At 44.3% G+C, this 14,571-nt stretch overlaps 1 protein-coding gene across 6 annotated transcripts in view; it reads left to right on the top strand.

Annotated features, from left to right (window-relative positions):
* Positions 1-14,571, top strand: part of SUOX (sulfite oxidase) — a 194,797-nt gene that overhangs the window by 131,590 nt on the left and 48,636 nt on the right. For all 6 annotated transcript variants that reach the window (XM_069653779.1, XM_069653780.1, XM_069653781.1 and 3 more), the window contains one exon: positions 12,015-12,081. In XM_069653779.1, the coding sequence (XP_069509880.1) occupies positions 12,026-12,081 (56 nt within the window). In that variant the 5' untranslated portion in view covers positions 12,015-12,025. The remainder of the gene's footprint in view (positions 1-12,014; positions 12,082-14,571) is intronic.

Raw genomic sequence — 14,571 nt, 5'->3', positions numbered from 1 at the left:
GGAAATTCCCCCCATGCCTAGTAAAAATCTTTTCTATAGGAAATACTGTTGCTGATGTCGAAACAGTCATTTGGAATTGGTCCCATGATTTTATTACCTAAATCAATAGAATGTTGGGCTTCAACCACCATTTTAATAAAGGAGTCTGCACCCAAAGTGATACTTAGGGGGTCTCTTTTATCCACCAGTATTCAAATTATGTCATGTTGTAGGTCTTCTAGAGGTTTCTGATTTAAATACAAGCCTTGTTGTTGGAGATGGAAATTTAGATTTATATAGGCGTCCTAATGTTTGAGGTTCTGTCATTTTGAGGGGGAGGGTAAATTGTTACACCTGCCCTGGGATTGCAACCTCTTCTCGCACTTGAACTTCAACTGCATAAGGCAGCATCTGAGCCGACCAGAATGCTTTTTCAGTGTTGTCAAAGCCCATGGGGTTACTCCACAGTCGGGACCAGGCTTTATTATTAATTGGGGCCAAATTGATTGTGAATCGGTTGAGAATGTCATTTCCCAGATAAAAGATGCAAGGGACACCTATTATGACCCAACAATTATAGTCTATGCTTTAGTTGCGATTAAACATTTTTAGCATACACCTGCTAGGCAGGAAATGTTTGGAATTTGGGGTTTCCAGACCTACTTCCCATTTGTCAATCAATATAAATGTGGGAATGGTCTGATCTTTTGGGAGTTTCCTGAATAATTCTTCACTGATGAAGCTCCTTCCATTATTCAGGCATACTCTGGCGAGCACCGGCTCCTCCGCCTCATTTAACTAAATGGGGAAAAACAACTGCTCGTCCTTCTCCTGAATATCCGTCTGACTTTGAGCGGGTTCTTGCTTTTCTGGTTTCACAGGACTCAATGTTTCTCCTGATTTTGGACGGGTGTAAAACCTAAGGGGGTTCTCTTCCAGTGGGATTGCCACTTAAAACTCAGAGGAAGGTTGATTTTTCAAGAATGGAGAAGAGTTCCCATCACCAGATGACAATGATATCTGGGACTTGCTTATTCTTGAAATGGAACTCTACATCCTCAGAACGTTCATCAATTACATGACGGGGTCCCATTCAAGCTTACATGATTGGTACTTATTGTTAATTTGATAGGGCAGTTAGTCTAAGTCCAGCAGACTTGTTTACACAGTCGATCAGAGGTGCCTCCTCAGGAGATCGTTCCCCGGTAAACCAGGTGTACCCTCTGGAGTCACAACTATCTCTAGATGTTTCATCCGGTGCTGTCCAATTTTTATGTTCCGTTCTGCAGTCCCTTCAATGGAAATATCATTCCAGTTGAAATGTTGGTGTTGTCCGGGAAGTGGTGTGAGTAGAATTTGGTTCTCCCCCCACCCCGTCCTGAGTTTAGTTGGTCAAAGGTGCAAATAAAGTGTGAGTTATTTGACAGCCTGGTGGTCATTTTCTTAATATTGAACTCTGACACTATGTGATCTTGGGCAGTTTTTTGTGTCGGAGTTCAGAAATATTTTAAAAAATAAATTGCAGCCCACACAGGGAGTTGTTGGGAATCCACCTTTTTACCGACTCCTTGGCTGTTCCCCGTTACCTGGCAACAGTTCTCCGTACGGGTTTGGAGAATAGGCACCCTCTCTGTTTAACTTCTGTCTTGCTCGCTGTTCGGAGTTCAATAGTTTCTGGTTCTGAGTTGGTCTCCGTACTTACCCTGTCCCACCAGGGTCTTTTGGGACCCATTTGTCTTTAGGAGGGATCCCCCTGTTTTTGAAATAGAAGGTCTGCTTACCTGAATCCTCATGGGATTCTCCTCTTTAAAAGGGGATAATCCGGAGTACCTCCACAATTCAGGCTGAGAGGTTTTTAGGGGTTCTGTTTGGGTGAGAAAGGAAGATTCCTCTAGGGCTTGGCATCTCCCCTTCACTCGGCCCCCTTCTCAGGAACCTCTGGTTTGTCAGAGATTTCCTCCTGTCATTTCCCCCCTGGGCATCAGACCTGGGTGTTGGGGATTTCCTGGAAGCAGGGTTAGGTTGAGAGTTGGACTAAGCCCCAACTAATCAGTATATTGCTGGGCCTGTTGCTCCAATTGCGAGACCGTCTCTGGGTGGTAGGGAGGTTTCAAGTCATACATCTGCTGCTCCCGAAAAGGGTAACTGTCCCTTCTCCCAGAGTAGCACGGGTACTGGAAATTTCCCCTATAATTTTCCATCCTCAATCTCTCAAGGGATCTATTGTCCTGGAACCGGAGAGAGAGAGAGAGAGAGAGAGAGAGAGAGAGAGAGAGAGAGAGAGAGAGAGGAGGGTTGTTTTGGAAGTTCTGGTTTGGGGGATGTATGGGGAAAAAGTTCAGATTGGGAGGTGAAGTGATACATCTCTCCTGAGGGACGTTTAGAGGTAAGTTTCTCGAAGCAGTACTTAGTTCCCCCCACCCCCTTGGGCCGGGGGAGTGTGTATACATACCCCTAGATTGGTTTAGTACCCTTGTACCTAGGACCTGTATAGGTGGCAGTATCAGAGGGATCGTTGGGCCAGGTTGGGAGGTCCATTCTGCATTCCATTTTGCTTGTTGGCAGGAGGGTTACTTTTAGGCCGCCCCCATCACCAGATCCACTGGAGGGGTCGTTTTGTTACCTCTGCCACCTTTGCAGCAGCAGGGGTGTTAGATGGTTTGGGGGGTTTGGCAGTATTTTTTACTCAGCAGGCTTCTGGACCTCATAAATCCTTGTGGCCTGTTCAATCACCCAATCCAGGGTCCTATGCTCTTGAACACCACGCACCAACTGAGTCATGTATTTGGGGAGAGCATGGAAATATGTAGTTATGAACCACCTACTATTGGTGTTCACCCACCCGGAAGTTTGAGCAAATGTCCGCTTTAACTCCTGCACAAACTCCCTAGACGCCTGATCTTCCCCACACTGCAAGTTCTATGCAGTCGTATGGGCCTCTTGTGGGTTCCGGTGAGTGGACGTTTTCTTTCAATATGGCCTCCTTACAAGTGGACCATTTATGAGGATATTGAACCTCCAGTCCCGCAAAGAAACTGGAGTACTCAAGAGTCCATTTAGCAAATGCTATACAATTCACATCATTCCCGACCTAGAAGGATGCCATCAAGTTCTAGGTGCTCCCATACCAATACCGAATACGTGCCATTCTGTTTGTCTGTGTGTGTTCCTGTCCCTTTGTCCTAGTGCAGGCCCCCTCATATAGCAGCGATGACACCACCAATTTTGCAATCTTTGGGGATGTACCCTGCAATATTACAGCATCTAGGATTGGACAGTTACCCTTCTCCTACCAAACCCAGCGTCCAAGTCCGGATTGGTTTAGGCATCTGGAGCAATGGCAATTCCCATTTGTAATCGCCATTTGTTCTGCTTTCAAATTTTTGGCAAAAACTAGGTATGTGTCACAACTTCATAATTTTACTATCAACTGCCATAATATACATATTTTCTCATTCAACTAATCATGGGGAATTAGATAAGTCCGTACCATGTAGTGCGGCCATGTGGTACCTTTCTGCCGTTTGCATAAAAAGCGTAACAGTTACCCATATCCCTAATTTTATTCTGCACCCGTTCACCAACTCTCAGATTTGGAACATGTTCAGATCAGTCCGAAACCTAGTTTAACTAGCCATTAAAGATCTCTGAATCACAGGTGGAGGAATTGTATATCGCTACAATCGCCTGTAAATTACATACAGAAATTGTATGAAAATGAAATCAATCCGCCTTATGATTGCTGAGAAAAAGGCCTAAATGATAATTGTCTTTTTAAATTAATTGTGTATCTTCATGTGGAACAAATGGCCCTTCTTCTGCCTTCCGGCCATTTGTTTTCAGTGGGTCAGCCTGCACTCGGAGGTTTTTTTCTTTCAGTCTCTTTGTGTTGGAAGCTTGCTCTTTTGAAATTGTTGCACCACTGTTCACACATATTGGTCATGCTCCAGCCAAAGGGAACTTCTCCTGCAGTCAATGCCTTCAGAGCCAGCACGTCTGGAGAGCACTGAATGTCGACACCTTTAGGAGGACACTTTATTGCATTTGGTACTTAGATGGGAGATGTGGCATCCAGGCTGGCAGAGGGGGATTTCTTTGTGGAGTGTCCCACAGCCAGCAAAAGGGTTTGTCTTGGGCTGACATTTTTCCATGGAAACAAAGTGGCTTTTCAAATGCCACTGGTGTTTTGTATGTGAAGCATAATATACATTGCTTTTTGTCAACCCACACATAATTTCTTTTCCCTGACATTTTTCTGTGAGCAATGATATATTTTCACATTTTAACTGCTTTTAAGACGTTTTTGTTTTACTGTTTAAAAAAATCGTGTTTTCCATGTGAAAGGGAACTTTGATTCCTCCTTTTTATAAATTAAAATGCTGATTTTCCTATGATAATGACAGGTAGGCCCCTTTTCCTTCTGGCTCTTCAATTTTACTTTAAAAAAAAACAAAAGACCAAGCCGTTTTTGTTTCAGTGTTAAAAATCCTGCTGTTCATTTGAAAGGGACTTCTGTTTGGGTCTTTGAATGCACCCCACACAACTAGGGACATAGGAACTTCGAAGAGAGAAAAACATTATATACAGTGAGCAGGCTAATGGGCAGCGAATGGGGATAGGTACACAGTGATATACCGAGGTGGTGTATCTGTAGAGCAGTTACCTACATTCTGAGACACAGAGTGGAGGGGCATATAAACTGCACACAAGACACCGAGGGGGAAGGAGGCCACTGAGGAGAGGCATGCACCCAGATTGGGGACAAATATACAAAGGAGGGACATATACACTTGTGTTTTGCTAAATACACCCAGGATTGAGAAATTAATCGGGAAAGGAAATGGGACTCGGAGGGACACTTAAGCTCAGGATGGACATGCACGCATCAGGGGCATATTCAGTCGAGTGGGGGGTATATACCCTGATGAAAGACACATACACAGAGGAGGAAGAAACACCTGGAAAGACGTTATACAAAGTTAATGATATCTCTGCCACTAATTCTCCTTCATCTCTGCTCTTCTTTATATGGGCCCTAGTATGGCATGGCAGTGGTGTAAGGGCTATAAAACCAACTGGCATAACACTTAGAAACACAAGTCAACTGCCCGTATGTCAAAGCAAATAGCAAACCATCTTCTCTGGGACCTGGCCGTCTATTTGCAATCGGGAACAGTAAGAAAGGACAGGGCTAGTTTACCATTTGCCATAATTCACAGTCCAGTTGAGAGCAGAGGCCAGCCCCAGATTAGATTGAAGAGTAAGTATTTACGCAAGGTTGTGACTAGTGAGCCGAAACCGAGCTATCTGAAACATTGACTGATGCACAGCCACTAGTGATCTGGGGAAATGCTGCCTGTCCGTGCCTGTTGGAGATAGGGTCCAGTCTGTCAGAGCAGTGGTGCATAAAGTTAGTCTGCTGGCGTGTAAAACCAGCCAGGGAATGCTTGTCAAAGCGACAACAGATTACACAGAACACTGTAGCATTCACAATCGTACTACGAGCTGCTGCTTTCTCGTGATGGCTCGTGATGTTTAGCAGGATGAAGAATGGAACTTGGAACGCGAGTTGCATGGATACATAGCAGTTGAGCTGAGTCTGACAGCGCTCACACAGCTCTCTCCTATTGACTCCCTTAATATACTTTTATGTAATTAATAAATATATTTATTGTATTCCCTATCATCCGTGTCCAGCATTTCAATTATGATATAAACACTTCAAACACCTACCCCAGCCAAAAGATGCTAGCGATTAGAGCACCATTTCCTTAATAATAAATTAGTGGTATTGATAAAGCGCGTGGTAACGTGTGAAGCACCTGTCTGCCGTTTCATGTGTTTTCTCACCAGAACATGTGATGTGTAATGTAATAAGTACGCCGATGTAACGGGAGAGACTTTATGCAGTTGTTTTCTTGGGGGGGGGGCAGCACTATTTGTAACTATGACTGATTGATTTTAACCCCTAGCAGGTTAACTTTGCACGATTCTTCCCTGATGAATTGGACCGCCCAAAACTCCATAGATTTTATTGTGCAGGATGAGTAAATTAAGATTATAGGTCACGTGGGTGTAGGGGTATATGTCCACCATTGGCAAGAGCACAGCAGAATAAGGGGGCAGGGTCGTTTGTCTTTCCTACTTGAGTGTGGCAATACACTGATGACATTCTAACTCGTACGATTTCTGTTTATATGGAGATGGAGAGGGATACATCGTCAGGTATAGTGAAGTGGCTTCTGCGCCCAGGAACAACCTATGAAAACGTGAATCTTGTTTTATATTTTTATTTGTTTAAAAAAAACTTTAAAGTCGGCAGTAAAACATGCAGCCAGCCCAACGTAGTGGATCCATGGCAGGGCAACTAAATTGTACATTCAAATGAAAATACAAGACCAACCTTAAATTAATAATGTGTCGATATCCGAGTAATCAGATTGCCACTTTATCGTGGCATAGTGGCCACATTATCCACATAACTATAGGGGTCATGTAGTCCGTTTTCCCTGTTGATGGGAACGAAGGCCTTCCCATTTATCCTTAGACTTCTGAGTCGAGGGAACCACACTTGCATAAAACTCTTATCGTTCATTGGCACTTCTCAGCTCCCTTAACCATTCAATATGCGCCAGACCTTTGCTGGATTTCCAAGTGTCAGTACACTCTTTTTGGCAATCAAGCAGCCTACATTAAAGAATCTACGTTTGGTAATCGATATTTTTACCAATAGCTCCCAACATATATTTAATAGGTGCCATTGTAGCGGGCATGTCTGTAATCCCAGTCAAAGTATCAGCCACTTCTGACCAAAAGGAAGTCACATCTGGACAGAACCAAAACATATGTATATACTCAGCCGGTGAGAACTGGCCTTTAGGGCAGTCATTATTTGCATCGGCGGTGAATTTAGCAACCATGACAGATGTATAGTGCAACCTATTAAATATTTTGAAGTGTTATCAAGTGCAAGGTTGCAGAAGTAAGAGTATGACTCGAAGGTGGCATATTTGTTGGTATATACTTTTATTTATAACCATAAAGGTAAAGGAAAAACTAATCTTGCCCCATTTACTATAAGAGGTTATCCTACCTTAACATAAATACTAAGGACCCGGTCAGGATGCTCATAAAGTAAGTGTCCACCATCCTGTGCCTAAACCTATTTCCGTCCCTTACACTTTCAAACCAACTAAGGGAAACTGGATGTCTTGTTAATCCAGAAGGAGGCACCTCTCATTCTGGATGTAGACTCCAAGGCATAGTTCTTGTGAGAGTATGCAGTTCCAGGGTCCACTGCTTAAATGTTCAAACCACCTTAAAGAAAACACAGATCTCCAATCTCCTGGACGGAACCTTTTTCTTGGTTCTTGCTTCAGCTCATACAAAAATACAGTTCCACGCCGCTCTGGAGGAATCTCTTGCTCTGTCCATGCAACAAAATGACAGTGTCCCGCTCTCTTCTGGAGGAAACCTTTTCCTCTGCCTGGATCTCCAACTCTTGAACAAAAATACAGTTCCCCCAATCTCCTGGAAGGGACCTCCTCCCCTTGTTAGTGCTTCAACTCGTTAACAATACACAGGTCCGCAGCCTCCTGTAGGGAACCTTTATTTAAACAAAATGTAGTTCCTCAATCTCCTGGTGGGGGAACAGCTTCCACTGTCTGTGAAACAAAATGTAATTCTCCAGTCTCTTATCAAGTATTTTTCACTACCCTGCCAGACCTGACCGTAGACTTTCCCAAATGGTTCAATACTGTGATCCTCAATGGTGTATCGAGCCCGGTTCACTAACCTGCAAGACTTGACCATCTCATTTTGCATTCCTTTTATACTTTCTCTGGGTCTCCCTGACTTTCTGTGGGCTCCAGCCCACTGGTTATAAGTATCCTTGCACTGATGTGGGTTTGGGTCCCAGACCCCGGTGTACACTGGAGGTGCTTCCCCACTGTCATCTACGTCCTAGACCCTCTTCTTCTGCTTCAGCTGTATCCCTGTCTTTTTTTCACCTATTTTCCACTTGGACAGCCCTGGTTTACTTTCCTGCCACGTACTATCCCACACAGGTTTATTCCCAATGTTCGTATCAAGTTGTATAGTTTCTCTGTTATCCCTTTTAGCTCTTCGGAAAGTATTTATCTGCTTTACAAAGTTTGTATTAAATTGTATCAGGATATTTTTTGAGACTTTTCAATTCCCTACGCTCCCGCATTGCCCCGGTAACCGGTCCAACCCTTGCCCTACATTTGAGAAGTCTCGGGGCAGTCTCCTCTGGAGGTGTAGCGTAGATTCTGTGTTGCTGCTGCGCTTGGTGTTCTGTTGCTCACAGCTCTGCAGCTCCAGACTCTCACTCGCATCTCTGTCTGTTCTCGCCGGTCAGGCTTCTCTTCACTCTGCCACCAGCCAGGTCCACCTCACTTGGACCTCTTGGAAAGTCTTGTCTTTCTGCATCCAGCTCCCAGCCTTTGGTTCTCCTGCCACAGAACAGGCATCTCGTCCCGTGCTCCTCCAGGGCTGGCTTGCCACTTCCTTCAGTCCTTTGTTTTTTATGGTCGGGTCTGCCTTTTGAAAACTGTACCACATGAGTTGGTTCCACAGTGGGCTTTTGCCTCCTTGTTTCATCTTCTTCGTCTCAATGGTATGTTGTATTAAGAATTGGTAAGTCTCCCGCTTCCTCGTCCAAGTATTTATAATGAGACCCTCTACTCTACCATAACACACAGAGGTATGGGGAACTAGAGGAGTCTGAATGGGGTGTGAGGAGATTGGGGATAGCAAAGGATTAAGTGGATACAGCGTTCTCCCAGGGCCCTTGTCACTGGTCCCATGAAGGGTTACCCTCCCCCATGAGATCCACCCACTGAGTACCACCACAAGGGGGACTATCGGGTAGCGGCCACACCTCCCTGGCCTCATGGAAAGGGGCTACCCCATGGAAGCAGAGACAATACCCTGGGATTCGTCAGACAAGCGAAACTTAGAGTTCAACAAAGCCCTGTTAGTCATCAAGTAGCAATTTTTCCAAGTTTCATCTGAGATCTCGTGACTGGTATCAACCTCCCACAAGTAACTTCTGCAGCTTGAAACCTTCTGGTTGTACAATGAGACCAACTTTCGATGTTCTATTTTTGTACTAGGAAGTCTATAACTGAATGAGGTTAGGGTTCATAAGGGAATGTGGGCCATTTATGATTAAAGGCAACCCTCATACAATAATATTGTAGGTTCACAATACTGATCATACTTCTTCAAAAGTAACTAAATTACCTTCAGGAAAGATAGACCTAATACAATAGATCTTTCTGTATCCCATCTATTGTGTATGTCCTTGTACAATGTTGGTGGAATGTCAGGTAAGTTCCATAAGGGATATGTCGGTTATATGGAATGGAGATGCAGGCAAATAATCTGGCCCAGGCATTCACAGTTGTACGTATGCACATGGTCAAACAGGTGTCATGTGTAGCTTTAAAGATCACGGCTTGCTAATTAAACGGTATGGCGCCACCTTTCAATCTCTACATGTAGATGGTTACTTCTTGGTATTGCCAGTATAAAGGGAATGCCACCTGCTTCACGAAGAAATAATGTTCGAAGTCGGTGGCCGATACACAAATCGTAATGATGTATGCGTTTCCACCCTAACCTTCCCTGCCCCTGGCCCCAAATGAATTCAGGAGATCCTGTGTGCAATGTTTTGGAAAAGGATCTAACCAGCCATATGGGCAGGTTCATTAAAAAGTACAACATTTTGGGACTGACGTTTGTCTTTAACAGAGAAAGGCAGACATACATGTAAATGAGTTGTTTTGACTATGCTCACATTTTGGATAGGCGTAGTGACAGATAGGCGCCCAAGTTACCATCGTAAAGATATGTATGTGTTCTGTTTATCTGCACGCCAAGATAAGATATTGATGACGGGGGTCCATCTAAATCCTATAAGACCTCTAAGCGGGGTTGTAGCATTGGTGAGAGGAAAATACTTAGGACTTGGTCCAATGTATTTGGATCGCCGAGTACTGTGCACACTGTTGGATTTCTGCCAGAATAGGTTTTTGATTAATATTGTGGTGTCCGACATATAAGCAGATATCATTTGCATACAATGAAATAATCTCTGGAGAACCCGATGTACGCTTGCGACCCCATCCATGCGTAGAGCATATAAGGGCAGCTAAAGATTGAACACGCAGTGCCAATACTGAAGGTGACTGGGGACATCAATGCCAAGTTCCCCTGCCTAAGGAGCTAATGGGCGAAAGAAGACCATTTGTTGGGACCTTGATGGAGGGAGAACTATACAGTAATTGGACACATTTAATAAAGTAAAAGCCAAACCGATAGGAGCATAAGACTGTAAATAAATAGTTCCATGATACGGAATTAGATGCCTTCTCCACATCAAGGATGGTAACTACAGCTGTAGCGTGTGGGCCAATCTGATAAAATACAGAAAAGGCCACTTAAATTTGGAGCAGTCCGGTTAGAATGGGTGGGGGACTCATTAACATACCAATTGAATGTGGCGTCATGAGAAATTAACATATCAAGGGCAAAAGTAGGGGGGACCCTCGACTTGAGCCCTAGATGTACCATGTGTGACATGTAAGGGAGCACTGAATTGTCTAATGCGTCGTTTTTAAATATGGAATTCGGGAATTATCACTTTCGTAAATTACTTATTATTTGTTTGATGAATTGTATAGTGTGTAAAGTTTTTTGTTGTTGTAACTATAACACTGGTAAATATGTTTTTTTTAATGCCATTATCCCCACAGCTGCCAGTAACATTGTCTGTGACGCCACTGCTCAGGCAGCCCCACAATTGGCTATTTTTGCAGTTGGGCAACATTGCCACTACTTAGTGTTTTTTTTTTCTTTCACCTGCCCAGTTGGTTTTATAATTTTACAGTCATGTGCCCTGCCATGAAGACTTGTTGGGGTAAATTGCCTAATAAGATACAGCTGACTTTCAAATCAACAGGCAATCCTTTGTGGTACAGATTTGCTGGAGTGCAGCCATTGTCTTTCCCCGTCTTTCTCACTCGGCCTCCCTCATCCCCTGTCTCTAATGTCTCTGCTCCCCTTAAGTGCTAAGGGCGAGTGTGCTCGTTCTGAATTTCCATGGGAAATCATTGTTAGCTCCGCCCACTCGCGCTGGTAATGCCGTTCCCAGACCTTCTGAACCTCCCACCAAACCGTGTTGCTGCAGCCTTGATGGATGCTCTTGCCCTAATGCTGCTCTGTCTAAATGTGCCCCTTAGTTTCCTAGGAACATTTACCAGGCTTCAGCGTTGCTGTAGCCAAGCTCTCACCCACAGTAACACCGGTCATGCAGTGGAGCCTGGCAATTGCATTCTACCAAAATGCAATTGATGCACCATTGCTGCAGCTATGCCCTCGAGTCATGCACACACCCCCGGTAGGCACAGTCCCACGATAGGTTGAAGGCAGCGGGTAGATGGAATGGAATGGAATGGAAGTATAAACCCCTATACAGCAGGTACCTACCGTCTACTTGTCAATGGGATAGCATACTTGGGAATATGAGAGATCACTTGCCTTTGGCATTGTGGTAATGGAATTCCTCGCTCCTGTGTTGTGTAGGTTATGATTGAGGTATGTTGGTAGAGATAAAATGTGTGAGTCTCGGTACTGAAATAACGGGGGGCTGCTGAAAAAGACGAGATACAATGCCCGTGTGGGTCTTATTTGTAGAATTGCGGGATGGGGCCGGTGGAATGTGTTGCATTGGGAGAGCTGTGTCTCGATTTTAGGATTGTTTTGTCAGGCAGTGCTGGTTATGAGTTCCTCAGGTCCGGATTGTGGTGCATTGGCAGAATGGCTTAGCAAGCATCTCTGTTGCTGTGCGCTTCAGATCAGTTCTGGGGTGCACTAAAGGACAAGCAGGAGGTGCTTCTGAAGGAGCCTGCAAGTCCGAATGGAGGTGCTTTGGCAGTGCTGAGTGGATGCCAGTAAAATGTTTCGGTTCCTCTCCACTTTCCGTGATGATGTCCCTCTTTTTCCTGCAGGCTCTGTTGGAATGCATCTCCTGAAACGGACCACACCTGTCCTGCGCATTCTGCAGAAGAGTTGCAGGTAAGCTGATAAAGCCTGAACCGTGTCTCTTGCGCTCGCTGTATGAAAGGCCCTGTCCACTGTATTTTGTCAGGTTATGCAGGCCTCATCAAATGCTGGACCAGCCTAAAGGGAACTCTGGTGATGAGCTCTGCACTGTGGGCCTCTTTTGTCTACCTACCCTGGTTTGCTGATCCCTTTATCTTCTCTTCCCATGCACCCCGCCCCTTTCCTCCTTTCCATCTCTCCTCGTCCCTTCCCAGGACTTTGAAGTAAAAAACATGTTCTAAGGCTTCCATAGTGTTATTCAACACTGTGGAAAAAATGTATGCCCATGATTTATGTGGCGGCAAATGTGCTTTAAAATTCACTATTTTAACCCATTTTCACCACACTTGCTTGTGAGAGAACCATGGGTTTGGGCTTGCTCGCACAGTGTAATATGGGGCCACTTTGAGAAACATTTCCAGGGCCAGTTTTGCTTGGCAGTCTGTACCCCCCTCCCCACCAGGTTTCCACTCCTGTACTATGTACAGATCTCCAGACACTATACTTTGCCCCACACTTTAGTTTCTTTGCATCCCCCCTTCCAAGTCCTTGCATCTAAACTGATTTGATCATCTGTGAAGGGTGACTGAAACGCACCCCAAAACTCCCACACGCTCCTAGCTGCTGAATTAATCCTAATGTGCCTTGGCATTCATACCTGTTTTGTGGCTGTAGGGCTGTTATACAGAATATTGTAAATAATGCCCTGTTATTTCGCATGCCAGTGTACACGTCCCCCGTTAACGCAACAGTGGCCGCTTAATAAATGACACCTTTTCTCTTTAACGTTTTGATCTCTTGGTGTTTCTGGCACTTTTTCAGCGGTACTTGCCAGGGCCTTGGGTGCGGCTTCTGTTTCAGACCGGCCTAATCTAATCTTGGAAACTCTACTTGCACTCGTAGGCCCTGGTTGCAGTTGATAAAGCCTGGCTTCTGTGCGATCGGCAGTAAGTGCTGTGTAAACGACAGTCTTTTTTTTTTCTTTTTTTTGCGTTCTTCGTGGCATATTTCGTTCAGCGTCTCGGATTCGGGACCTGGCACTGGTTTCCATAGTGGAACCTATTTGAATTCTTTCCTTTGCTCTGACTTGGGCTCCCATGCTAATTTGACCCAGTTGTGCGGTGGCCTCCTAGCTCAAAAGAGACCTTGTAAATTGGCGTTTATCTAATCGCAGTCAAATAAAGATGTTTCAGGATAGGAGACGGGAGGCGCCATAGGGTGCCAGCAGGACGAGAGGAGCGCGCATTGACTCTCTTGCCCTCCGTGCACGCGAGGGAAGACTGCGGTAGCCAGGGCTGGACTCGGAACAACAAATGACCCTGGAAATGTGTTTCAAAGTGGCCTAATATTAACATATACTGGAAGCTTAGTAACGCATTCTTTACTCCTTCCCACTGAGGAGGCCCATGGTGCAGAGGCACACCTGGAAATAAACACTGTGCACTCCTAATTGTAGTCGAATCTTGAATTATAGATTTGAAGGTAAAGAATTAGAAGTATTGGAAATTGTAGAGAGTTCTAGGTGCAGGGGAGAATACCTCAGCCCTGGCATGTAGGCTGGGGGAAGCAAACAAAGAAAAAGTTTCCCAATTAGGAAACCCGAGTCCCCTGCACACTATCTATGGCCTAAGCCTTAGGCTATTTAGCAGCTTAGTGTCCGTCTTCTTTCAGCAAGAGAGACTGGTCAAGCTGGTGTGTATTGCTGACATTTTGAATAACATTTTTATGTGTTTAACCAATCATTCCATTCATTTGTACATAACCATTCAGTTTGACAATAGAGATAAGAATGAAATTGCTTTAATTTTCATGTAGCCAAACGCTTTTCGAGCTATTTCCACTCTTCATCAGGGGAACAAATTATTTCATCAAATTCTACAAAAGAAAGGGAACATTGAAATAAATATTTTAGTACATGCTTCTAATGCTGTGTGCAATTTTTACATGTAATAGAGCTACATCATTGTTGTTGCCCTTCAACGGGTTTTTTCTCTAATAAGTACATTCTCATTCTAAACAAATGAAAAGTTCTACTACCAACTTCAGTTCATAGAATTTCTCCATCACAGCTACATTTTAGTAACTACAGATCATTAGTCAGAGATCTAATTTGTACAATTAATCAGATATCAAATCCTTTACTATAAAAAAAGGCTAGTCTAGCCAGTACACCAGGGCACTGTTTATATTGGCCATCCTATATATGACAAGCTAATCTTGTCTGTGTGTAGATGCTAGTGACTGATGATTTAAAGTTGGCTGTATCAACAGGATTGTACATACTGGCTCAGCTGGTGGTGAAAAAGACCACCTGGTTGATTAGGGACTGGCTTAGGAGAAATATTACCTTATTCTTGACTATGTAGCTGTTTAATATAGTCTCAACACAAATATCATAGGGTGCAAGTGCTGGGAAATCCTTGGAGATGTGACCCTATAGAGCAATTTGAGCAAAATAAAATG

Source organism: Ambystoma mexicanum, chromosome 3q, assembly GCF_040938575.1.
Source record: "Ambystoma mexicanum isolate Mex_15411 chromosome 3q, UKY_AmexF1_1, whole genome shotgun sequence".
NCBI lineage: Eukaryota > Metazoa > Chordata > Amphibia > Caudata > Ambystomatidae > Ambystoma > Ambystoma mexicanum.
The sequence above is the reverse complement of the archived record's forward strand: the minus strand, read 5'-3'. Positions and strand labels throughout refer to the sequence as shown.